General features: G+C 38.2%; 1 protein-coding gene across 5 annotated transcripts in view; it reads left to right on the top strand.

Moving 5' to 3' along the window:
* Window positions 1-24,996, top strand: part of USP24 (ubiquitin specific peptidase 24) — a 139,858-nt gene that overhangs the window by 61,812 nt on the left and 53,050 nt on the right. For 4 of the 5 annotated variants that reach the window (XR_009049695.1, XR_009049696.1, XM_057712031.1 and 1 more), the window contains exons 17-32: window positions 2,344-2,451; window positions 3,045-3,194; window positions 3,823-3,954; window positions 4,800-4,911; window positions 6,749-6,825; window positions 7,746-7,886; window positions 8,056-8,109; window positions 9,150-9,265; window positions 13,057-13,123; window positions 13,252-13,362; window positions 14,214-14,312; window positions 14,403-14,576; window positions 16,800-16,885; window positions 17,052-17,145; window positions 18,188-18,343; window positions 21,957-22,054. Coding sequence is in view for 3 of the 5 variants with exons in the window: in XM_057712031.1 (XP_057568014.1) it covers window positions 2,344-2,451; window positions 3,045-3,194; window positions 3,823-3,954; window positions 4,800-4,911; window positions 6,749-6,825; window positions 7,746-7,886; window positions 8,056-8,109; window positions 9,150-9,265; window positions 13,057-13,123; window positions 13,252-13,362; window positions 14,214-14,312; window positions 14,403-14,576; window positions 16,800-16,885; window positions 17,052-17,145; window positions 18,188-18,343; window positions 21,957-22,054 (1,775 nt within the window). In the remaining 2 variants the exon portion in view is untranslated. The remainder of the gene's footprint in view (window positions 1-2,343; window positions 2,452-3,044; window positions 3,195-3,822; window positions 3,955-4,799; window positions 4,912-6,748; window positions 6,826-7,745; window positions 7,887-8,055; window positions 8,110-9,149; window positions 9,266-13,056; window positions 13,124-13,251; window positions 13,363-14,213; window positions 14,313-14,402; window positions 14,577-16,799; window positions 16,886-17,051; window positions 17,146-18,187; window positions 18,344-21,956; window positions 22,055-24,996) is intronic. The other variant, XM_057712041.1, reaches the window with a different exon arrangement.

Here is a 24,996-nt window from a genome sequence, read left to right as displayed (position 1 = left end):
GTTCCTCACCACTGGAAACACTAGAAGACTAGTCTTTTTAAAAAAAAGGAATAAAGGGAGTTTAGGCACAAGTTTGCAGGTTAAACTAGTTGATCTCTATGGCTTCATCTAACATTGAGTCTAATTTGGATGTACCATTAACTCCTACTTATGAAACATCAGTTTCATTATCAGACGTTATCAGATATGTTTGTTTTAATTATTCACCGTAGTCTTTTGCCCCTTTTATAAATGGAGAAGAGTAATTTAAAATTTTCTTATAACTTGGCAACATAATGTCATGGATATGATGGAATAAATAACATCTGTCTTGTTTGCTAAGCTTTTAGGAAGGCTGTGATCAGAAATACTTTTTAGATTCCAGAGCATAATATTCAATAAGAAAATAATCTAACCATAATTGACTTAATTGGTCATGAAGTTACTTTTTAATATATCTGATTATTTACTAAAGGGTTTATAATTCGATCCTAGTGTTTGTAATCCTTTTGGAAGGTATCAGTTTGGACTTAAGCTTTAGAATTTTAATCTCTGTCATTATGCAACTTTTATGTCTTAGCAGAAATAGTCTAGCTAGTCTTGCAAGTAGTTGGCCTTTAATATATACCTTATTTCTCTGATTCTAAGATGACAGTGATTGCAGCATACATCACAGGTTTAATCCAGTATGTACAGCCTCACTGTGGCACACTGCTTTTCATTATGTAGTGTAGTGCTTTGGACTTCTTTGAAATCTTTAAGATTGTAGAATTTTGAGGCACGTTGAAGAATGTGGAGTTTTGTGTCCTTGTCTTTTTTTTGTAAAACTCAAGCAGCTTTTTTCCTTCATTAAGTTGTGTATACTACAAGTTAAACAGTTTCTCTTGAATTAAGGTGCAACTTTGGACAGAGAGACAAGTGATATAGCCCTTCACAGGGTATGAGTCTGTCACACCAAATTCTCCTGGCTTTGGAAAGTGTTTTAGTCTCAGACCACTGGCAGTTTTCTTTGCTTTTAATTGAATTGGTGTACACGAGAGGCTAATCAGTGCTACATCATAGTCTAATCTTTTTGGTAGCATTCAAGAAACAAATCAGTGATCTACATTTAAGTTAAAAAGCCATCCTTGTTTCGTGCTAACTCTACCACATAACAACAGAAACGATGGGTAGATGAACAAATACCTTTTGTAAAAACAGCTAAATTTGCACATACTCACATAAGGACAACTATATCTAAACTTACTCCTATGCCTAGTGGCTGGTAAGTTTCTTTTGATATAATTGTAAGTGTCCATTTCAGAAATGTTAAAATTTATAAAACCTATATCTTAGAATCCAGGAAATACGGTATTTGCTGATTGATTGGCTAATCTCTAGGAAAGCCAGTATTATCTTGGCAGTAGCTCTCTCACATTTACGTATTTAGTAGTACGACATTTTTCTGCAAATGACATCAAAAGTATTTTTCTGCCCCATAGGCATCTTCATCTTACAGAAGGACTTGAAGAAGTAAGAAGGCTTTAAAAAAAATAATACAGGTTTTAAAGTAAATGCTAAGGACTTAAACTGTTACTCAGTTTTTTAGAGAGTTACTTGATCAATTGATTAGTAGTGTTTGATCTGACATTCTTACAAATTTTTTAATGAAGGATGCTATTTATTAGAAAGCGGTTCTCTTTTTAAAGAGTATTGCATGAACATCAGACTTTCCAGATATGTACTTGAAGATCTGGATTGTCACGTACCAGTTTTAGAAATAACATATCTGAACGTTTTGAAAAATATAAAGTGAAGTGTAAAGTGGCTGTGATATTTAATAAAAATAAAATTCTCTCATGTTTTAACTAGGAAATGCTAGCAGATCATGGATATTTTCTTTAATATTTAGACCACTGTTAGTATCTTGATCATATCATTGGTATCTTGATCATATAATTACAGAAAACCCTATTTTTATACTATTTTACTTATCAGCCAGTTCAGTATTATCCAAGTTAAGCTTTTGCCATCAATTTATTTTAATATGTCAACATATCCTAGCAGCCTGTGCTACTTAATCTGTCCTCTGAAGTTGCTAATTCCTTGTCGTCTGTTTTTTTGCTGATGTACCCCTGTACATCTACTGTCACTTCATGTCCACTCCTGTTTGCAGTTCTTGGCTTTAGGATTGCATGCAGAATAAGAAGTTGAAGACTGAATTATGAGTGCATGGAGATAAACTGTAAATGAGCAATGTGAAGAAAAAAAATAATAGAATGTGTAACGATAAAACCTAATTGACTTGGAAATTTTTTATAGCTAATAAATTTAATCTGCCATTTATTTCTAAATTTAATTAATGTAACTTCTTTTTAACTCTAGTCATCTCAGCTTAATAATCCCCAGTTTGTATGGGTAGTACCAGCTTTGCGTCAGCTACATGAAATCACCCGCTCGTTCATAAAACAAACCTATCAAAAGCAAGACAAGGTAAGAGTCTAGTTATATTTGATTATTGTGCAATTACTTGCATAACCTTTTACAATAACAAAACATCAAAAGATTGCTGTTTTGTAGTGACTATTTTACAGTTTATGGTTATTAATGTAATTCATGTATATTATTTCATAATCTTAAATTTAGACATCATTCTGCCTTCATTTCAATGGAGGTTTTCTTTTGATAAATCCCTAACTCATTTATTTTTTATTTCCTTAATTTACTGAAGAAAGCCAATATTTAAAAGTTAGAATGTTATTTTAGAATTTGAAAAGATTCAAAGACTTATTTTATATTGTGAAAACATTTGTTTGCTTAAGGAGCTAGAGCTTCCTCAGTGTAATAGACTTGGGAAGAAGGATATGGAAAAGTATGCAAGAAGTGAAATAATTCTTTTGAAAGACAAAAAGTAATTCCCTAGTAAATATGCACACTGGATTGATTTTATTTACTTTTATGTAGGAAATGTGAGTGAAAAAATTTTTGTTTACTATTCCTTAACTACATGCTAAAATAGAAGCTTGTATTAAACTGACAAAATAATTACACATTCTCATACCATTTTTCTTGTTGTTTTCGCCAAGAGCATTATTCAAGACTTGAAGAAAAATTTTGAAATAGTGAAATTGGTAACAGGAAGTTTGATAGCTTGTCATCGGCTTGCAGCAGCTGTGGCTGGACCTGGAGGCTTAACCGGTTCAACCCTGGTGGATGGCCGATACACTTACCGGGAGGTATCTGGCATTGTGCTTTCATTTCATGACTTACAGCATTCATTTGGCCTTTTTGCACTTGAATTATAAAAATAGTATTTGTTGGGAGTAACTCTGAAGAGGTAGCATGAGGTGTCTGTCATGATGGAACAGTTTTGTATCTTGACTATAATCACCTCAAAAGTTCAGAAAAGTGATATTTGTGGCTGTCTTTTAATAAATCACCTAGGATAACTGCATTTGATATAGTAATAAAAATAAACATCTTTTCCTTGTCTTTGATCAGAAATAATAGCTGTCAATTCTGTGGCTAATGGCTTTTGTTTTTCATATCTATCATGTAGTAATATTGTTTTTAAAAAAAATAGAAAAATATCTTAATTCACCAGTTGCATTGTGGTATTTTACCCTGAGTTTGCTAAAATTGTATTTTATTGTCATCTAAAGTCAACTGAGTTTATAATAGACTTCAGGTAGTTTCTGCTATGTTGTATTGTCAACTTGTAAACAGATTTCTCACATTTACTTCACCCTAAGTTGTATGAAAAAGCATTAGGTGAAACTGTTTAATTTCAGAGTTTTTTTTTTTTATTTTGTTTTTACATATGAATGCCTGGAATTAACTAATTAGCATTATTTCTTTTTCCAGTATTTAGAGGCCCATCTAAAATTTCTGGCATTTTTCTTGCAAGAAGCTACTCTGTATCTGGGTTGGAATCGTGCCAAGGAAATCTGGGAGTGTCTTGTGACTGGCCAGGATGTTTGTGAATTAGATAGAGAGGTAAGAAGATGGATGGTATTGTAGATGAAGTAAGACAGAAGTGACTCTTCATAGTATTGCACGTCTTTGTGTGTCTCACATCTTCAGTTCTAAACACTTTTCAATTTATTAAGCATACATTTATACTAATAGGCTAGGAGTATATATGTAAGTGTTGAAAAGATATTTTATATAATATATATCTGTGATATAAAGAAGTGTGTGAGATCTTTGGTAATTTTGATACCCTTCTGGATAAAACCAAATTCAGCCAAGTGAGTGCAGCAAAAGAATTCTTGATGTATCTTTTAGTTTTTTTCCCCCCTCCCATGAAACTAATTTTAAGTTAACCAGCAGAAAACTTTGAGTTCCTGTAGTGATGTTGTACCCCAGAAACACTAAAGAAAGAATTAATGCCTAGACAGATCTTTAGACCTACAGTTACACAGCTGAAAGTAGATTAAACAGGGCACCACCCTGCTTTGATGTTTTCTAACAGTGAATTGCCGTTTCCTCATCTCATTTTGCAGGATAATGTTAACTACATCATAGGATTATTGAAAGGACTAAGTATGTGACAGCACCTGGCACATAGTAAGGCTTATTAATAAATGTTGGTGGAAAAACCGAAGTGTAACAATTCAGTGAAAAGTGTGCATATATATTTTCATTATCTAGAGGAAGGATTGCTGTAACGAACTCCTTTATTTGGCTCTAGAGTTCCAACAGTTTCAGTTTTGAGTGGTATTAAGGCAATATAAATTTCTGAAGGATTAAAAATAATTTGTCTTTGCTTTCCCAGTTTGGAATATGTGTTTGCCTGAAACGGACTTTAGTGACAGGGTGCTGTGTGTCTTGATCCGCAGATGTGTTTTGAATGGTTTACGAAAGGGCAGCACGATCTGGAGAGTGACGTTCAGCAGCAGCTCTTCAAGGAGAAAATTCTTAAGTTGGAGTCATATGAAATCACGATGAATGGTAGGACAAGAAGCTTAAAGGCATTTTTGCAGTTCTCTAAAGTAATTTTTACGCTTTTCCTCTCAGCCCGGTCCCAGAGATATCCTTTGATACCTCAGTTTGGGATATCCTTCTGGACTTTGCTTTTATGCCTATAAAGACACATCTGTATATACGTATCTTTATATCACAGATCAGTTTCTTTTTATGTGAGTGGTATTTCTAAATTATACAGCCTAATAATTGTCGAACTGCCTTTTCATGAAATTACTTAGTGCAAAAAGGATTCATTTAAGATAAAAATTTGTCCAAGTATAGAAATCCTCTTTTCAGTTGTTTCTTTTAATGGAAAGATTTTTTATAATATATTTTGCATGCCGTAAAATTTATTTTTTAAAAGTGTACGGTAAGGCTTTTTGTATATTAACGGAGTTGTTCAACCTTCACCATTTTAAATCTCAGGACATTTTCATCACCCCAGAAAGAAACCATGTAGCAGTCACTCTCCATTCTCCCCGTTCCCCGACCTCTGATCTACTTTCTGTCCGTATAGATTATTCTAATCTAGACATTTTATATAAATGGAGCCATACAGTATGTCACCTTTTGTATCAATATTTGGCTTTTATCATGCGGAGACATATCTTTTTGTTTTGTTTTTTTGTTTGTTTTTGTTTTGGATTATTATTTAGCAGAACAAGAGAATGAAGTACTGATATGTGCTAAAGCATAAATGAAAGGGAAGGAAGGCCTACGCAAAAGGCCATATATTGGATGATTCCAGTTATAGAAATGTTCAGAATAGGCAAATCCATAGAGATAAAAGTACATAAGTAGTTGCCAGGAGCGTAGGGCAAGTGTTGGGAGAGTGATTGTTAATAGGTATGGGATTTCTTTTTGTGGTGATGCATACGTTCTAAAGCTGGTGATGGTTATTTCACAGCTGTGAATGTATCAAAATCTACAGAATTGTATACGGGGAGACACATCTTTTATCACCCAGGTTGTAGCACGTACCGGAACTTCATTGCATTTTATGGCTGAGTAATACTTCATCGTACAGATGTAGCACATGTTGTTTGTCCGTTCGTCAGCTGATGGCCATCTGGGTTGCTACCACTTTTGGTTACTATCCGCAATGCTGCTGTAAATACCCATGTACAAGTTTTTATATACCTAAGAGTGTAGTTGCTGTACCATGTAATTCACACTTTAGGAACTGCCAATTTGTTTTGCAGAGTGGCTGCAGCATTTTATAATCCCACCAGCAGTATACCAGGGTCTGATTTCTCCGCATCTTCTCTAATAATTGTTATAAAGTGTCTTTTTTATTTTAGCCATCCTAGTGGTTGTGAGATGGTATCTCGTGGCTTGGCTTTGCATTTCCCTGACGACTAAGGATGTTGAACATCTATTCAGGGGCTTCTTGGTCATTTATATATCATCTTTGGAAAAATGCCTATAAAAATCTTTTTCCCATTTTTAAATTCAATTACTTGCCCTTTTATTTTTGAGTTGTAAGGGTTGTTTATATATTCTGTATACTCACTCCTTATCAGATATATGATTTACAGATATTTTGTCCTATTCTGTGTGTTGGCTTTTCACTTTCTTGATAGTCCTTTGAAGCACAAAAGCTTTTAGTTTTGATGAAGTTCATTTTTTTGTTGTTGTTGTCATGGCTTGTGCTTTTGATACCGTATCTAGGAGGCTATTGCCTAATCCAGGGTCTTGAAGATTTGTGCCTATGTTTTGTCCTAAGAGTTTTATAGTTTTAGCTCTTGATATATTTTGTCTTTTCATTGATCATCTGTGGTGCCTAGAGTGCGTGAATTTATCTGACATTCTATAATTTCAGGTTTTAACTTATTTAAGACTTTTTTTGAAAATGTGAATCTCTGTGATCATCGATTGAAAAGACAAGGAGCTCAATTGGTAAGTAACATTGTTTTCAAATCTAGAAGATTTGGATAGTCTAGTAAAACTTGATATTCAGCAAAAAACGTGTATTCTAATTGAGAGAAAACATGAGGTTTTTTAAAAAGAATGGGCACCTCCTTGACTGCAGTCTTCTGCATGGATGAAGCGCCGTTTCTTGCGCAGATGACTTCTCAGACCCCTCTCAGCTTCTTGCTGACCTGGGGCAGCCAGCAGCCTCCTGTGGCTGGATGAATGCGGAGTAGGGATATAATTCCAGCCAAGCTTCCAACCTCTCAGATCTAGCAATTCACATGTACCTGAAAAAGTACCAAAATCTTCAGTTCTGGGATCACAATGGCAAGGATTTGGTGGGATATTTTTAAGAACAGCCAAGGAAGCAGGAAAATGAGGACCTGTAGAATGTACACAGCTTATATTTATGTGAGCACCTTAAAAAAGAAAGGCAAAAAATAACTCTTTTTCCATGTCTTTCATTTATGACCTGACTTCCTAGGTGGTAAGTAAGCCCTGGATCCTGCCGCTTCTGAGCTTTGAGAAGACCAGATTGAGCCCCAAGGATTAGTAACCACCTCTAGTTTGACTCTCTTTCCTTTGAAGAAAAGCTTCTAAAGAGGGTGCCCATATTACTCCTGTTCTGTTTCTGCTTCAGTAGCCTATCGGGTGGTCTAGCTTGGGTTTAGGGATGTCTGGAGAAAAATCTCCGTGTCTGTCCTGGTTCCGTGCCCAGTGTTTCTGTTGTTGGTTGTTTCTGTTTTAAAGTTCCATATCAGTATAATAATGTTCTTATATGTAGCTTGGTTTTTGCAGCCTTAATTCATATTGAACTTGAAGAGGTGTGTGGACTTACAGTGTAGCAGAAAATAATTATAATTTTGTGAACTTGGTATGCTATATAATTTTTTTCTTTTGAACAGTATGTAGAAAAGCTGGAATTAATAGGAATGGATTTCATTTGGAAAATAGCCATGGAATCACCTGATGAAGAAATTGCTAATGAAGCTATTCAGTTAATCATAAACTACAGTTACATTAATCTAAATCCTAGGTTAAAGAAGGTGGGTATCTAAGGAAAGAAGGTACACACAAAAGCAGAAAATAATATATTTTTAGTTGCTAAGTTGGCATGCCTAAAAGTCAGGCTTCTTTATTTTGACATTTTATTCTTAATAATGATTACACTAAATGCTACACTAATTTTAATTTCCATATACCTCTCACTTTTAGGATTCTGTATCGTTACATAAGAAATTCATTGCTGATTGCTACACAAGATTAGAAGTAAGTAGCAAATTTTATTTAACCTGTTTTTTAAATAAATGCTTTGGGTTTTTTTTCCTTTTATAATTTTGTATTTTGAGATTATGTGCAATGTTGATATTTGTAGCTGGATCCTGTTGGAAGAATTTGCCAGCAGTACCATATTGTGGACATAGGGAACAGGCATTCGTCCTAATGCCAACAATGTAGAAGTGTACTTTATAGGAGATTCTTCCTTCTCCCTCCACCATCCCTCTTCACTGCTCCACCCACCCACCCCACACCAACCCCTTTGGGGGTACAGAAACTGTCTTCAGAAAATAGGTCTACTGTACATTCACATTTCTAATAGATTCTTTTTCTACTTTTTCTGTCCAAAAATTTTATACAAGCACTTGCTTCTTTTCCCATCCTTCCCCATGTGTCACTTTGTCTCATAAGTGCCATTACAGGCCACAGCAGTACACTCAGTAGTGGGTCCACTAGAAGCCTGCAGCATGATACTGTCTCATTTGTATTTTGAGTGCCTAATTTCCAGCATGATGGTTAAAGCATTAAACATTCATTTTCATTCCTAATTTGTGCTTAAGTTTAATATCTAATAGAGAGTATTCCCAAAACATAAAATGCTACTGCCCCCAAAATGTCAATAAGTTAAACTTTCTGGTGATGAATATGTGCTGGTGATGCATCTGTACAGGAGTTCCCAAGTTGTGACATCCATACAAATATGTCATCATAAAAACATTTAAAGTATTCAGTTACCCCCTAAATGAGGTACCATGTAAGTATTAATACATGTAGACCAGTAGTTCCAAATTGGAGGTTATTTTACCTCCCAGGGGACATTTGGCAATGTCTGGAAACTGTTTTGGTTCTCACAACTAGAGAGGTCCTACTGGCACCTAGTGATAGATGGGTGGTCAGTAGAAGTCAGGGATGTCACTAAACATCCTACAACGTCCAGGACAGGCTTCCACAGCAAAAGTTTCCAGCTGAAGATGTCAGTAGAGCTGAGATTGAAAAACCCTGATATAGAATGATGATTTCATGTTTTGTAGGCAGCCAGTTCAGCACTTGGTGGCCCCACTCTGACACATGCTGTGACCAGAGCAACAAAAATGCTTACAGCAACTGCCATGCCAACTGTAGCTACATCGGTTCAGTCTCCATACAGGTAAGTGATTGCAGAAGTTACAACGAATACGCAGCACGTAAATGCAGATCAACTTAAAAAAAATAAATGGAATCTTTTTTTTTCCTTTGGAGATCTCCCAGTTAATTGTTCATTTTCTCATTTTATTTCATATCTTTTTCAAACAGTCATGTCCTGGGAAATATATATTCCCCATCACCTATTTTATTGGATTCATTCTACTTTTACTCTGTGTAACATAAGTAGCCTACGCTTTATGATGGAACCAAGATATATTCTTGGTATGAAGAGTAATTTTTTTCAAGTTGAAATATTTACTTAGACATCTTATAACTTTTTTCATCAAATAGTCAAATCCAGGGCACTAATAGCATAAGCAAAACAAAATGGAATATGATGATTGATTAATATTGTACATTATGATATAATCATAGGCAGTTAAAATGTTATTTAGTTAAAATTATTTTTCAAAATAATTTATTTTTTTATTTTTTTTTATTTTTTGGGGGGGTACACCAAGTTCAATCATCTGTTTGTATACACATATCCCTGTATTCCTTCCCTTCCTTGACTCCCCCCGCCTCGAGTCCCCCCCCACCCTCCCCGCCCCAGTCCTCTAAGGCATCTTCCAGCCTCCAGTTGGACTCCCTTTGTTATACAACAACTTCCCACTGACATCCATTTTACAGTTGGTAGTATATATATGTCTGTGCTACTCTTAGCCCCAAATGTTAAGACTTTGAACTGACGTCTCTTAATCACATTGCTGTGTTGAGTGTTTTCAGATGTTGTCAGTGAAATCTGAGTTCAGTATTTGCTATAGTTCTTTGATATAGTAAGGAGAATAGATGAGTATTTAGAAACATTAGATTGAAGTAACTAAAATACTTTTGTGGGGTTTTATGAGCCTTTCGTCACTGGTAAACAGCCCCAAATCAGTGATGCTCAGGAAACCTTGGCAGGTGCTCAGGAAAGGGCTCCCTCTCAGTGCCTCACTCTGCTGCCCTCTAGTGATTGGTGCTTATAAAGTCTTTCTCTACTCCTGGAATCACTTTATGTGTGTATTTATGTATGTGTTGATATTTATTTATTTCTCTTTATTTACAGTTGAAGATATTCCTTTTCTTTTTAAAGGCTTCCTCTAGAAAAGGAGTCAAGGCAACATCCTTGCTCACATTCTGTTAATATGAAAGAAGCCAATAAAACTCAACCCTCTTGGACCTCTTTTTTTTTTTTTTTTTTTTTTTATTTTATTTTTTTGGGGGTACACCAGGTTCAATCAACTGTTTTTATACACATATCCCCATATTCCCTCCCTTCCTTGAGGCCCCCCCTCGAGTCCCCCCCACCCTCCCTGCCCCAGTCCTCTAAGGCATCTTCCATCCTCGAGTTGGACTCCCTTTGTTATACAGCAACTTCCCACTGACTATTTTACAGTTGGTAGTATATATATGTCTGTGCTACTCTCTCGCTTCTTCTCAGTTTCCCCTTCACCCCCCGCCCCCTCCCATACCTCGAGTTCTCCAGTCCATTCTCTGTATCTGCTTCCTTGTTCTTGTTGGACCTCTTTTTAAAACGGCAGAAAGTGATCATAGATTCAACTTATGATAAGAACACTTACATGACTTTTACATTCCCACATTCTTGGAAGTATATCTCAAAATAGATTTCGTTAAGAATTCCTGGAGGGGACTTCCTAGGTGGCGCAGTGGTTAAGAATCCACCTGCCAATGCAGGGGACACGAGTTTGATCCCTGCTCCAGGAAGTTCCCACATGCTGCGGAGCAACTAAGCCTGTGTGCCACAACTGTTGAGCCTGTGCTCTAGAGCCTGTGAGCTACAACTGTTGAGCCCATGTGCCAGAACTACTGACGCCCACATGCCTAGAGCCCGTGCTCCACAACAGGAGGAGCCACCACAATAAGGAGCCCACACACCACAATGAAGAGTAGCCCCTGCTCACCACAACTAGAGAAAGCCCGTGTACAGCAACGAAGGTGCAATGCAACCAATTAATTAATTAATTAATTTTTTAAAAAAAAGAATTCCTGGGACTTCCCTGGTGGCACAGGGGTTAAGACTCCATGCTCCCAATGCAGGGGACTCAGGTTCGATCCCTGGTCAGGGAGCTAGATCCCACATGCATGCTACAACTAAGAGTTCACGTACCACAACTAAGGAGCCCATCTGCCACAACTAAGACCCAGTGCAGCAAATAAACGAATTAAATAAATATTCTTTTTTAAAAAAAAGAATTCCTAATTACGTTTGTAAAATGTAGTCTATGTCTATGACCTAGGTCCTTAACAATTCATTTGCCTGACAAGCCAGACTAGAAATGCATTTATAAACTATTGGATTGGGATTTCCAGACTGCTACTTCTTAAAATAAGTGTGCTTTTTGTTTGTCTTTTCTAAATGCTTTTTGTTCTGAATCATTTCATATTTGACTATTATAGAACAAAACCACATGATAGTTTTTAAATATTCTCATTATAAACCCTAAACAGAGTTAATAAGAATATGTGATTTCGAAGTTGCCTTTGAACCCGTACATTGTAGTTTATCTCATTCACTAGTCTTGAAAGAACTCTCCAGTGACCATAGTTGTTCCACCTATGGGAGGAGGAGTTATTCTCTCATTTGTACAGTGTTTGCAGTGCTATCTGTGATATAATTCATCGAGACAAAATTAAAACAGTTCACTCAACAGTTCACTTATATATATAGCACTTAAGTATTTCCTAAATATTTTCCATCTGAATATCAAATTCTGGTTCCTGCCCATAGACTGAAAGAGTTTAGAACTCTTATATATGTTTAATCAACTCTTTTTAAAGTGAAATTTCCAATACTGCCAATCAGCATACTTATTGTTAGAAAATCTGAAAACTTTCCAGATTTAGAAATACACCTATGTGAAATACTTAGACTCTCTGGAGTAGTAAATGTTTAAATTAAGGACACTTGGATTTTCATCTCTCAGTGTTAATACATGTAGCGTTTAATAAAGTGTGGAGCTGTGACTGTACAAGCTGCTGAATGTTGGAGTCCTGTTATTTCAAATGATAAGTAAGGTTCCTTAAGGCTGACCAAAAGAGACCTCAGGTCTCACTTTCAGAGTCTGCCACAGTTCCTTGCTGTGTGTTTTCTATTCCAGAGATGGTTATGTCTCTCAAATGATTTCTTAAGTATTTTGAAAACTCTTGGGATAACAAATTCTTACATTGTATGTTTTAACTGTGCAAAATAGTCACTTAAACCAGATGAACAATTTTTTTGGTCCTTTTCTTCTGCCTCATTCTTAGGCTAATTAAAACAAACAGCAACTCTCATTTATGGCATACTTAATGGTTTGCATTTGTCTTCTAAATTTCAGGCAGTTCAGAACTTTGTCAGATTCTGTGTTTACAGAATTACGTGGCATATTTTAGTTGTAAGATTATGAGATTCAAACTCACTGATTGTTCATTCTTGGTGGATTGGTAGACAAATAAGCCTGCAGGCCCAGAGGAGAGGCAGGTCCTCTATTTATGGAACAGCTGTTTAAAAAAAGAAGAAGAAGAAAGAAAAGGACAGGAAAGGAAACGTGGGGAGGGGCAGGCTTCTCCCCCTTATTCCATCTGTGTGCGACAGCTGTGACCTGCTTGAACCACCTTCCCCTTGACTGAAAGGGACGTTTAGTCTTCGCAGATTTCAGTCTTTGACTAGTGACAGCTCACTGTGATTGTGGTTTTGGTGAAGTAGACTGAAACTGAGCTCCTCAGCAATTCATTTCAAGTATGCTCAAACAAAATTTTTTTAATTCATAGATCCACTAAACTTGTAATAATTGAGAGATTGCTGCTTCTGGCAGAACGTTATGTGATCACTATAGAGGTAAGCCTCTCTTCTTTGTAAAGCAACTTTATCCTGTAATTAGTCTGAATGTGTTAGGAGTGTATTTTTGTGACTTTAACAGTGGCCCTGTGCCTCTCACTTGTTTGACTTGCTGTATCTTTTTCAAGGATTTTTACTCTGTTCCCCGAACTATTCTACCTCATGGTGCCTCATTCCATGGACATCTTTTAACCCTTAATGTTACTTATGAGTCTACCAAAGATACCTTCACTGTAGAGGTAGGTTTACATTAAGCTCTGAAGCCATTTCCATATTATCTTGTTATTTTCATAAGAACACTGTTGATTGAGACAGCTGCGTGAACGACTATTCTAAAAGCTGTTTGGTAAACAAATTTAGAATAAAGACCTGAACTGAAAGGAAGCTGATAGGGTATAAGTAGACACATAAGTAAATACATAATATCAGGTGATAATGGGTGTTACAGAGATTAAAAAAGAATACAGCAGGATAAGATGGGTATACATTGACATATTTTAGATGAGTGGACAGGGAGGGCTTCCTAGGTGGCGCAGTGGTTAAGAATCCGCCTGCCAATGCAGAGGTCACGGGTTTGATCCTAGCTCCAGGAAGATCCCACATGCTGCGGAGCAACTAAGCCCGTGTGCCAAAAAAAAAAAAAAAGAGTGGACAGGGAAAGTCTCTGAGGTGGTCATAGTTGAACGGAGACTTGAATGAAGTGACAGAGTAAGCCATTTCTGAGGAGGCACACTCCACGCAAAGGGAGTGGCAGGTACAAAGATCCTGAGGTGGGAGTTTGGCTTATTCAGTGACAAGGAGAGTGGCTGGTGTGACTAAAGCACAGTGAGAAGGGAAAGAGTGGAAGACACTGCAGTGGAAGAAGGACTTGAGATTTTATTCCATGCGTGATGGGGGATGGTGTATGAAATAGAATGTTTAATTACTGCAGGAGGGAGTCCTCCCAAGGGCAGGGATTCATGTCTTCAGGTTCTCTGCTATGTTCCCAGCTTCTGGAGCAGTGCCTGGTACTTAGTAGATGCTCACTGATAGTTGTTTAAATTGATAAATACGTGAATTACTCAGAACGACATTTAATTTCATTTTACAGGCTCACAGTAATGAAACCATAGGGAGTGTCCGGTGGAAGATAGCCAAGCAGTTGTGCTCTCCCGTGGATAGTATACAGATATTTACAAATGATAGTCTGGTAGGTGTAAAACACTTTGTGGCGCTTTAGTCTGGTATCAGTATTTTCCTCTCCTTTCCTTCTCAATAATTAAGAAACCACTTTTTACAGCTGACAGTGAATAAAGATCAAAAGCTGCTCCACCAGCTGGGTTTTTCTGATGAGCAGATCCTCACAGTAAAGACTTCCGGCAGTGGGACCCCGTCTGGGAGCTCCGCCGATTCCTCAGCCAGCTCCAGCTCCAGCAGCAGCGGGGTGTTCAGCTCATCATATGCCATGGAGCAGGTATTGAGTGCTGACATTCAAGTTCACACAAAGAACATAACATGAAGTTTTGCCTTCGGCCCGTATGGATTTACATGATTGTGTCCTTTTCTCTCAGACAAGTCCTTGACTCTTCAGAACTATATCACTGAGAAATGCGGGGATTCAGCTGGGAGAAGATATATAATTTATCAGTCTTCTGAACCACAGAGTCTTCTGAGTCTGAGCAATTCTGCCTGGTCACTGCTTGCTGCTCCTCTCATACATCTTTCTTCATTGATTTTCCTCTACTGGGTCATTCCCATTAACAGTCAAATGTGCTGTGTTATTTCTACCATCTTTTTAAAAAACCTTTTTTCACCCCAACTTCAGCTTCAATTCATGCCCCCATTCTCTCCTTCCCAAATCAGCAAAGCTCCTTGAAAGAGTTGTCTAAAGTCTCTTTACCATCCTCTCTGGTCCCCTCTTGAAAAGAGTCAGACTCTGCAAGGTTATCTGTCAAGTCCACCCCTCAGTCCTCATCTTCTTGACATTTCAGCAGAATTGATCCACTTCCCCTTGAAATACTTTCTCCGCTTGACTTTCAGGACTCACCTGGCTCCCCCTCCTTCTGTGGCACTTCCTCTTTGGTCTCCTCTCCTGCTTCCTCTTCATCTCCCTGATCTGTGTACAAAGAAGTGCCCTGGCTCAGTCCTTTGACTTCTCCTCTATCTACGCTCATTTCCTTAGAAATCTCATTCACTTTCAAAGCTTTGTTATTGTATGTACATTGATAACACCCCAATTTTTATCTTTACCTGGAAGTCTAGATACATGAAACCAAATACTTACCCAGCATCTCCTCTTTTTTATTTATTTATTTATTTACTTACTTATTTATTAGCTGTGTTGGGTCTTCGTTGCTGCTGCGCAGTCTTTCTGTAGTTGCGGTGAGAGGGGGCTACTCTTCTTTGTGGTGTGCCGGCTTCCAGTGTGATAGCTTCTCTTGTTGCAGAGCATGGGCTCTAGGTGCATGGGCTTTAGTAGTTGTGGCACACGGGCTTATGTTGCTCTGCGGCATGTGGGATCTTCCCGGACCAGGGCTCAAACCCGCGTCCCCTGCATTGACAGGCGGATTCTTAACCACTGCGCCACCAGGGAAGCCCCAGCATCTCCTCTTAAATGTGTGACAGACACCCTGGTCCTAACATCCAAAACTGAGCTCCTGATGTCCCCCTTCCCACCACCTTTGTCTTTTTTTGCTCACTGTTGTATTTCCAGCACCTAAAACAGTGCCTAGAACATAATAGGTAATCAGCATCTGTTGCATGATTTTATGAATCAGTCAGGGTTTTTTGTACCTTCTTTGTGCCAGGAACTGAGCTTGGCGCCAGGGGTACAAAACTGACAAGACCATTCTGCTCTTTATGCTTTTACAGTCTGCTTCTATCTATCTATAAGCACAGAACTCTTAAGTTAAAGAGACAGCAACACAAAGATCTCACATTTGTAATTAAAGGACTATATATGAACAACTATGAAAAAAATCCCTCTCCGTCATTTAAATACCTTTACTTCACATGAGGGCTGTAGTGAGAATTTAAGAACGGAATCATACATAACATCTTTGAGTTTAACATTTTTGAACTATCATATTTATCCTGAATTTATTAAAAACCTTCCTGAATATAAATATATTCTATAGTGATATCTAGTTTTTTTATTTCTTATACCAGAAAATAGTACTTTAATCACATCTGAATCTCTTATATACAGTTGTATCCATTTTTTCACCTTTAGAAAAAACAGGCCAACTTCTTTTTCTCAACTTGTTAGGTATATATCTGTGTGGTTGTGTGTGAGCATGTGTGTGTGTGTGTGTGTGCATATACCACTTTGAATTTGCTCCTGGATTACCCTGCCTTGCTTGCTTCTGCTGAGCTATGGTCAGCTTTCAGCGGTGCCCACCCTCCTTTCTGTTCATCGCACCTGCCCTTCGCTTTGCCTGTCCTCCACTGCCTGCCTTCTGCTGCCTTGGCCCCTTCGTCAGCAGGTGGTAGGAGAAGAGAGCCCGGGTGGGGAGGGAGGGAGGGAGGGGCCCCTCGCCCCGTGTGCCCGTGTGTTGTCCTTTGAGGCAGATGAGCACCATGCGTCCCTCCAGTTTTGCATAGGCCAGTCTTTAATAACCGATAATTTTATTGTTTGTACCTTTTATTAGAAGAGGAGAGAATTATTTTGTAAATTTGTATTTGCTTTTTCCCTCAGGAGAAATCCCTCCCTGGTGTTGTGATGGCACTTGTGTGTAATGTATTTGACATGCTTTACCAGCTGGCCAATCTAGAGGAGCCAAGGTAAATAGAAATGTTTATGAAGCTAGAAAAAGAGAAAGTTATTAAAGTTAGGGAACCAAGTAAATGTTCACTCGAAATGTATATTACTTCATATCCCATACTAGATGACTTTATTATTGAAACTGTGGCTTATGTGAAAAAAAATTTTATATTTGAAAAATTTTAGGATAACTCTACGGGTACGAAAACTTCTGCTCTTGATACCCACTGATCCAGCCATTCAGGAAGCCCTTGATCAACTTGATTCTTTAGGAAGAAAGGTATGAGTATCTTGGATGGTTATTTAACAGGCACGGAAATTTTATATCATGATTCAGTGAAAATACAACATGACATCACATGAAGGTCATATGATATCATCTTTCCCAGGACAGTGTTTTTTCTTTAGAAAAATACCTTTGCTGTAAATGGAAATCTGAACTTCATGTTAGCTTTTAAGTTATCTATAGTCAATAACAGCATCAAATTTTAGAACCGGAAGAGCCTTTAATATCATCTGCTTCCACCTCCTTCTTGTTTTATATTAGGAAACCCAGGCCCAAAGTGATGAAGTGTCTTGTCTAGGGTCAGACTCTAGTTCTGATCCAATTGAGATGTTTCCTTCTGTCCCAACGCCTCTCTGAACGTGCTTGTTGCGTATGTTTGAGTTGCTTGTATAAATGGGTTACCATTTAACTTTTTCACAGTTGATATTTAAAGTTCCTTTTGTTTAATTTTTGGAATCTTGTTCCTTAAGAGTTTTATACGTATAATGAAATTGTGTTTTATCTGTAATATTGTTTGTGTTCTCAGAATAAATTCATTTAGAACAAAGTTGTTAGAACTAAGTTATGAATTTTGTATTTTTGTGTTTATACTTTAGATCAACTCAATCTTGTCACACATACCTTATGTTAATTTAAGGGAGATGAGAATTAATGTAATTAAAAACTACATTACTAGTGTTAACTAAAAACACTCTCAAAACTACTACTCTGCAGTCTTTAATTACCAGTGTTTATTAGTACAAATTTTAAACAGATGGAAACAAATTAGGATGGCCTCGCTAGTGTTGCCTAGCATACAATCCCAGGAGGTTTCCTGTAGGCTGGGAGTGCTGTCGAGCACTTAGGGTCTCTGTATGGAGTTCAGTGCTTGGTTAATAATTATAGAGTGATGTGGCTTTGAGCTTAATTTTTAGAAGATTTCATTGATTTGATTATATTAAAGTGGAAAAGAGTGTTAGAATATGTACTGATATCTGTTTCTCTTTAATTTGTGCTTTTGAGCTATATATTCCTTTTTACTTTCTTTTAAACGTAGAAAACATTGCTGTCTGATACAAGTTCTCAGTCTTCAAAATCTCCGTCCCTCTCTTCCAAGCAGCAGCATCAGCCAAGCGCCAGCTCAATTTTAGAAAGTCTGTTTCGATCCTTTGCTCCAGGAATGTCCACCTTCAGAGTGCTCTACAACTTAGAAGTAAGAAACTTCATTTCTTTTTATTTCATTTTAACAGATTCATTTTGGTCTGAAGACTCATTCTTTCAAATATCAGAAATAAGTAAATACGAGGGTGAGTCAAAAATTATCCACGCTCTGGTTATATTAAAACTTCTGTTGGCTGCACTGTCTTAGTGCTTTCTGGTCAAGGCTAGTGTATCCCCAGTCACTGCTATGCAGGTGTGAACATGTTACATCAGTTCATTTGTAGCTGCGGTGTGAGCAAAAATGGATGCCCCATTTGTGATGTGCACAAAAGAAGAGCAGCATGCAGTGATTCATTTTTTGTGGTCTGAGGGTGTACCTGGTGCTGTTATATATTGAAGACTGCACAGTATAGAGAAAATATTTCATCGCGAAGAAGTGTTTATGAATGGATAGAGACGTTCAAGGAAGGTCGCACAAGTGTTAGCCATCAAGAAGGAGCCAAATGCCCTTCCACATCCACAGATTAAATGCAGAGGACTGCTATCCAAGGGCGTTGTGATTTTGCATGACAGTGCACGTCCATGCACTTCTGCCCACACTGTCGACACCCTGCAGAAACTTCGTTTTGAGTTGTTAAAGCACCCTCCCTATAGTCCTGATCTTGCTTCATCAGACTTTCACCTGTTTGGTCGCCTGAAAGCAGCCTTACAAGGGCGAAGATTCACTTCTGATGAAGAAGTGAAAACAGCGGTGCATTTGTGGCTCACAGCTCAGCCTAAAACATTATTTAATGAGGGAATATGAAAGCTTGTTGACAGATGGACAAAGTGTATTGAAAAGCAAGGAGATTATGTTGAAAAATGATGTATTTGTCTTTTCTAAAAGTTAATTAAAATAAATTCTATTCCCAGAGTACGGATAATTTTAGACTCACCCTCATAGCTTTCTTTTATTATTGGATGGTATGTTAAAAAAGGTAAAAAATAGAATATAAATTGAAGTGTTTTGTTGTTTTGGCTTTTGAAAACTCGATTTTTTTTTTCAATTTATACTTGTGTGCATTGTTATACTTGCAAAACAGCATGTAAATAAGTAATTAGGAAGCCTTATTTATTAAAATGTGTCATTAGCTTCCTCGGGAAGTTTTGCAGATCTGTGTAACATCAGTTATTAATCCTAAGGCTTCTTGTTATTAAATGCATCCTAACTTTTTAAAAAAGCTGTTGTAATTTGTTGCCATTAATGAAGCTTTATAAGGAGTTTGTTAGGAGTCACATTATTATTTCAAGGTTAAAAAAAAAGAATTGAAAGAATTTGAAAAAAAAGAATATTTTTATTACCCGTCTTCCCAATAGTAGTTTTAAACTAGTAGATTTAGTTCAATAAACATTTACTAATTATTTTCTGTCTGTAAGTCATTGTGGTATATACAGAGTTGAAAAGACAAGGTAATTGCTCCAAGATCTTATGAGTGAGACATAGGGGAGGCTGGATAGGCTGAGTCCTGAAATCAAAGCAGGAACAAGGCAGTGTGGAGAGTGGCCCAGTGGAAAACAGTCCTGCTCTTGGAGGGTGAGGGGCAGACCCTCAGGCCACTTAAGGTCCGGAGAAAATAAAGCCCTGAACAATTTTGCTTTGCCCTAAGATGTTCTCTCCAGTCAGTTATTTATAAAGGAATCCAGATCAGTGCCTAAGCAACCTTAATTATCAAATTGCCATTTATCTTCAGTACATTCTGAATCACAACAAAGACCATAATTGGTAGGAGGGTACCTGCTTGGACATTTTTTCCAAGTTTTATTTCATCTGACAATCTAATTTGGAGTAAAAAATTATATTCATTCATTTTTATGCTTCACTTGTTTATATGGTGGAGCTGTGATATTTCATATTTGCCTTAAAATAATCATTCTTGTGTAAACATTTGTTGGGTTCAAAAGGAGAAAATATCTAGCAAATATTTTAAAAATAATATATGTCATTTCTTACAGACATGTAAAAATACATACAGTATTTTAAAACAGAAAATTACTTAGAAATTTTTGGCTAACTCAGGCTTATAAAATTTGCATCTTGCAATTACTGCCAGATTTGTCATTTGCTTTTGAGTGATTATCTCAAAAAGTTAAGGTGTAAATCTTAACACCCACACTTGAGAGCACCAGGAGAGACAGTGGCCTAGTAATGGGTCTAGCTTATCATCAACTGCCTAGGTTGCATTATCTTAGAGCCAAGGGACTACACAAATTCTCTCTGGTATAATTTTAGGGTTTCTGATTAACTGGGAGTTCCTCTGATAGGTTTTCTTTTGCTTGACACAAAAAAATGTAGAAAACCTAACACTCCCAGAGCACTTACTTTTACTCTTACCTGAAAGGTTAATGTCCTTGCATTTCAGCCTTTCACTTATGTTTGCCTACTAGGAAAATTCAAAGTTGGTATTCCAGATGCCCATTCCTTTGGAGAAACCTTCCATCCTCACTAAACTGTTGTCTGTTAAGCATGGGGAGTGTGTGCCTGTGGCTGTGGACGCTCAGGAAGGGTTAGGGTAGCAGAGGGTTCCCATTCTCCTGTGTGATGCTCGTGGTCTGAGGCTGGTGAGCCTGTGTTCCAAAGGGCAGCTTAGGGAGACAGCATCTTTAAACAAAAATACCACGTTAAAAATCTAAGCTCTTAAAACTAATACGTTTACAGAAGCAGATGTTTTTTAATAGAAAAGGATCTTGAATTACATCTAGATTATAACCTTGGGGAAACTGAGGCAATGAGCTTTAAAATTTTTTTAAAAATCATAACTAAGCAGTTGTTTACTGGGCACTTGCTTTGTGCCAGTGCTTGTACTAAGCACCTTAAGCTTGTATTATCTTCCTTATAAACAGTCTTCTATTGTCCTCATTGAAGTTGAAGAAAAGAAAGCTGAGGCAAAAAGGAAAATTACCTGAGATCTCTTAGCTAGTCAGTGGTAAAAGTAGAATTTGAGCTAGATTTATAGTCTCATCCCACAGTGTGATTATTTATGTGAAATAATTCTCTACCAGACCAAATACTCAGTTAAGCTTTCCTTTAGGTGGGTATTGCAGTGTCATAAAAGGGGGCATGGGTGTTAGAGACACATCTGGACTTGAATTCTAACTGTGTGACCTCAGATCTCAGTCTACCTGTGGAGTAAAATACCTATGCTGTGCATAGTGAGATTAAGAGAGAATGCACGTTAAGTACCTCACCTTATGCCTAGTACCTTGTAGATAGATGCTCAGTAAATAGGAGTTAGAATCATTATCAGGAAACTCATCCAGCATTTATAATAAACGGGGTGTTTTGTAAGACTTTAGTTTATATACTTTTTCTAGAACATATCAGCATAACATAATGCTGCCTGCTCTTATCTAAGCCTGGGAGCCTCAGACATTCACATTTGCTGGTTTCATGAAAAGAAGAACACACCAGCTCTCTTAAAAACAGATTTTTCATGCTAAGTAAGTGAAACTTGGAAAATGTGATTATTTTATTTGCAACACATCAGCCTCCTCATATACTACTGGGGATAAAAAAGAGCATCATTTAAAGAGATTCTGATTCAAGTTGTCTGATTGTTTTACTTAGTATAAAGGAGTAATTTCTACTGAAATGTTGGGATGACTAATTGTGCTTATCTTTTTGCAAGGTTCTGAGCTCCAAACTCATGCCAACAGCTGATGATGACATGGCAAGAAACTGTGCAAAATCCTTTTGTGAGAACTTCCTCAAAGCAGGAGGTTTGAGGTTAGAGTTTCAATATTATGTTAAATGAACTGCAGAAAATGAATCTAGTTATTTTAGTTAATTTCTCCTGCCAAACCTTGCTTATTCTTACAAGACATTATGTGAAGCATTATGAGAGTTATAATAAGAAGGAATGATATTTCAGTCTTTGGAATATTTTAATTCATTTTATGACTTTTCATTGTTTGGAAAACTGACAGAAGCACGTCCCTTTCCCCTCTGGTAGTTGGGGGAAGTTCTCAGGCAGAGGAGGGGAGGACCTCCTGTTTCTGTTCATTCCCACATCAGTTTGAGATAAGGTGTTTCTGATTCTCAGTAATCCGTGTTGTGCAAGGCATCAGTGCTGGGGGTGCAAAGATATTATCCCTGCCCTTGAGAGCCTCACGGTTTAACAAAGAATAACAAAGTTATTGTAAGTATCATAACAGAGGCTTATAAAAAGTGCTTTGTGGGGTGGGGGGCTGGGGGGGTAGGGTGGGAAAGAAAACAGTGGTTAAATGGTTAGGTTTCCTTGGGATAATAAGATTAGGAAATGCTTCCCAGAAAGTGACATTTGAGCTGGGAATTGAGAGGCGAGTTGCCATTCCCTAGGTAAATAAGGGGAGAAAGGGAGAGGTGGCGCAGGGAAGAGTGGAAGCCAGAGGTGGGGCAGGGATGAGTGGAAGCACAAAGGTGCATGGACTGTCTTGGGCACTGCAGTTGCCTGGTGAGGCTAGAGCAAGGATAAAGGGGAGAAGTATGTAAAGAGGGGCCCACACTGAGGAATCTCGGCATTATCTTGCAGACTGTGGAAAAACAGGAGGTTTCCGAGCCAGGAGTTACCTACGACAGTTACTCTGGCTACAGTAGAGACGATGAATAGAAGTGGGAGAGGCTGGAGGCAGGGAGAGCTGTAAGGACTGTGATGATGTTCTGGAGAAGAGGTGACGGTTTCTAAATTTGGGACAGTGGTAGAAGGACATTTATAAGGTAAAAGAGGCAAGTCTTTGTGACTGGATATAGGATAGGAACATTTATAAAATGGCCCTATGATTTCTGTCTTGGGAGAGCGAATGAATGGTGAATCTTTAATCCATATGGGAAATAAATACGGAACAAGCTGGAAGAAACTGAGAAAGTCAAGAGAAGTGCATTTGATTGCACACGAGGTCCCTGTGAGTCACGGGAAGGGGATGGTTTGGACACGATGCTCTCGAGAGAAGCGGAGAATGGCACTAGAGGTTCAGGGAGGCATCTGTGTATAAGTAGAGGCTTAGGGCATAAGCAGCTGGCCAGGTGTTGCATGGCAAGTGTAAGGATGGGAAGCAGAATCGGTAGGTAGAAATCTGCTTTGTGTTGCTTGAGAAAAAGGAGGTAACAGGAGTTTGAAGGGTAGGATAACTGAGGGAAAAGTTTGCTTCTCTGTTTTGATTTTAACTTTGTAGAAGTCTTGATTCTCATTGTAAGCTGACTAAAGGGGGCCAATAAAAAAGAAAAGAATAAAGATGAAAGGGAGATGATCGACCAGTGGGGCTACTAAGTTCCACTGTGGTTGGAAGGAGATTTGCGCCAGAAAGAAGTAGAGATGCTATTTCCTCCAGGGGAGGAAGGCGTGAAGACCAGCTTGAAGTTTGAGCGGAGGGTAATTGAAGGAATTCCTGTTTTGGAGGCTTTCAAGGGAAGAGAAGTTGGGTGAGACCTTGCAGAAATATAGGGGTGGGAAACAGGGAAGTGGAACTAGAAGGCAAAAACTCATTTCAGATCACTCAGCCAGTTACAGAGCAGTGCTAATAAAGGCATTTCACTTCTGGCTTATTTTCTGAATGTCAGTTAATGTACATGCCAGGCATTGTTCTAAGCACTGGGAACAGAGCCGTGTATAGATGAAACGAAAATCTACGTCCTCACGAAATTAGCAGTCTGGAAGGGAAGACAAACAATCAACGAAGAAGTAAAAGTGTATGTCAGGTGGTGATAAGAGCTGCAGAGAAAAATAAGACAAGAGCGGATGGGGAGGGTTTGATGTTTAGTGGGGCGATCAGGGAAAGCTTCACTGATGGGGTGACATTTTACAAAGACCTGAAGGAGGGGAAGGGAGCAAGACCTGGAGGTGTGGGGGAAAGCTGTCCAGAGGAGCAGTCATTGCGAGCCCCTGTGTGGGCGAACCTGGGGCCTGCGAAGCTGGAAGGAGTCCAGTGCGGTTGGGGCCAGTTGCGGTGGTAGGGTAGGAAGCATGAGGTTACAGAGATACCAGAGGTTGGGTCATGTGGGATCTTTCTTACAGGCTACGGTGAAGGAAATAGGAAGCCCTGGGAGGATTTTGTGCAGAGGAGTTCCATGGTGACCTCCATTTTTAAAGGATCACGCTGATTGATCTTTTTGAGGATAGATTTTGGAGGTGAAACATCAAGAGTGGAAGTAGGAAGAACAGTTGGAAAACTTTTGCAGCAGTATAGGTGGTAGTGGATATGAAAAACAAGCTCTGTGGAATACACCATTTCTAGATATACTTTTGTTTTTTTCCTATATTCTTTTTTTTTTTTTTTTTTGGGGGGGGGGTACACCAGGTTCAATCATCTGTTTTTATACACATATCCCAGTATTCCCTCCCTTCCTTGACTCCCCCCCCTCGAGTCCCCCCCCCCCCCCCCCCCAGTCCTCTAAGGCATCTTCCATCCTCGAGTTGGACTCCCTTTGTTATACAACAACTTCCCACTGACTATTTTACAGTTGGTAGTATATACATGTCTGTGCTACTCTCTCACTTCGTCTCAGTTTCCCCTTCACCCCCCACCCCCTCCCATACCTCGAGTTCTCCAGTCCATTCTCTGTATCTGCATCCTTATTCTTGTCACTGAGTTCATCAGTACTATTTTTAGATTCCGTATATGTGAGTTAGCATACAATATTTGTCCTTCTCTTTCTGACTTACTTCACTCTGTATGACAGATTGTAGTTCTATC

Source organism: Hippopotamus amphibius, chromosome 1, assembly GCF_030028045.1.
Source record: "Hippopotamus amphibius kiboko isolate mHipAmp2 chromosome 1, mHipAmp2.hap2, whole genome shotgun sequence".
NCBI lineage: Eukaryota > Metazoa > Chordata > Mammalia > Artiodactyla > Hippopotamidae > Hippopotamus > Hippopotamus amphibius.
Note: the sequence above shows the minus strand (reverse complement) of the source record. Positions and strands in the feature narration are given on the sequence as shown.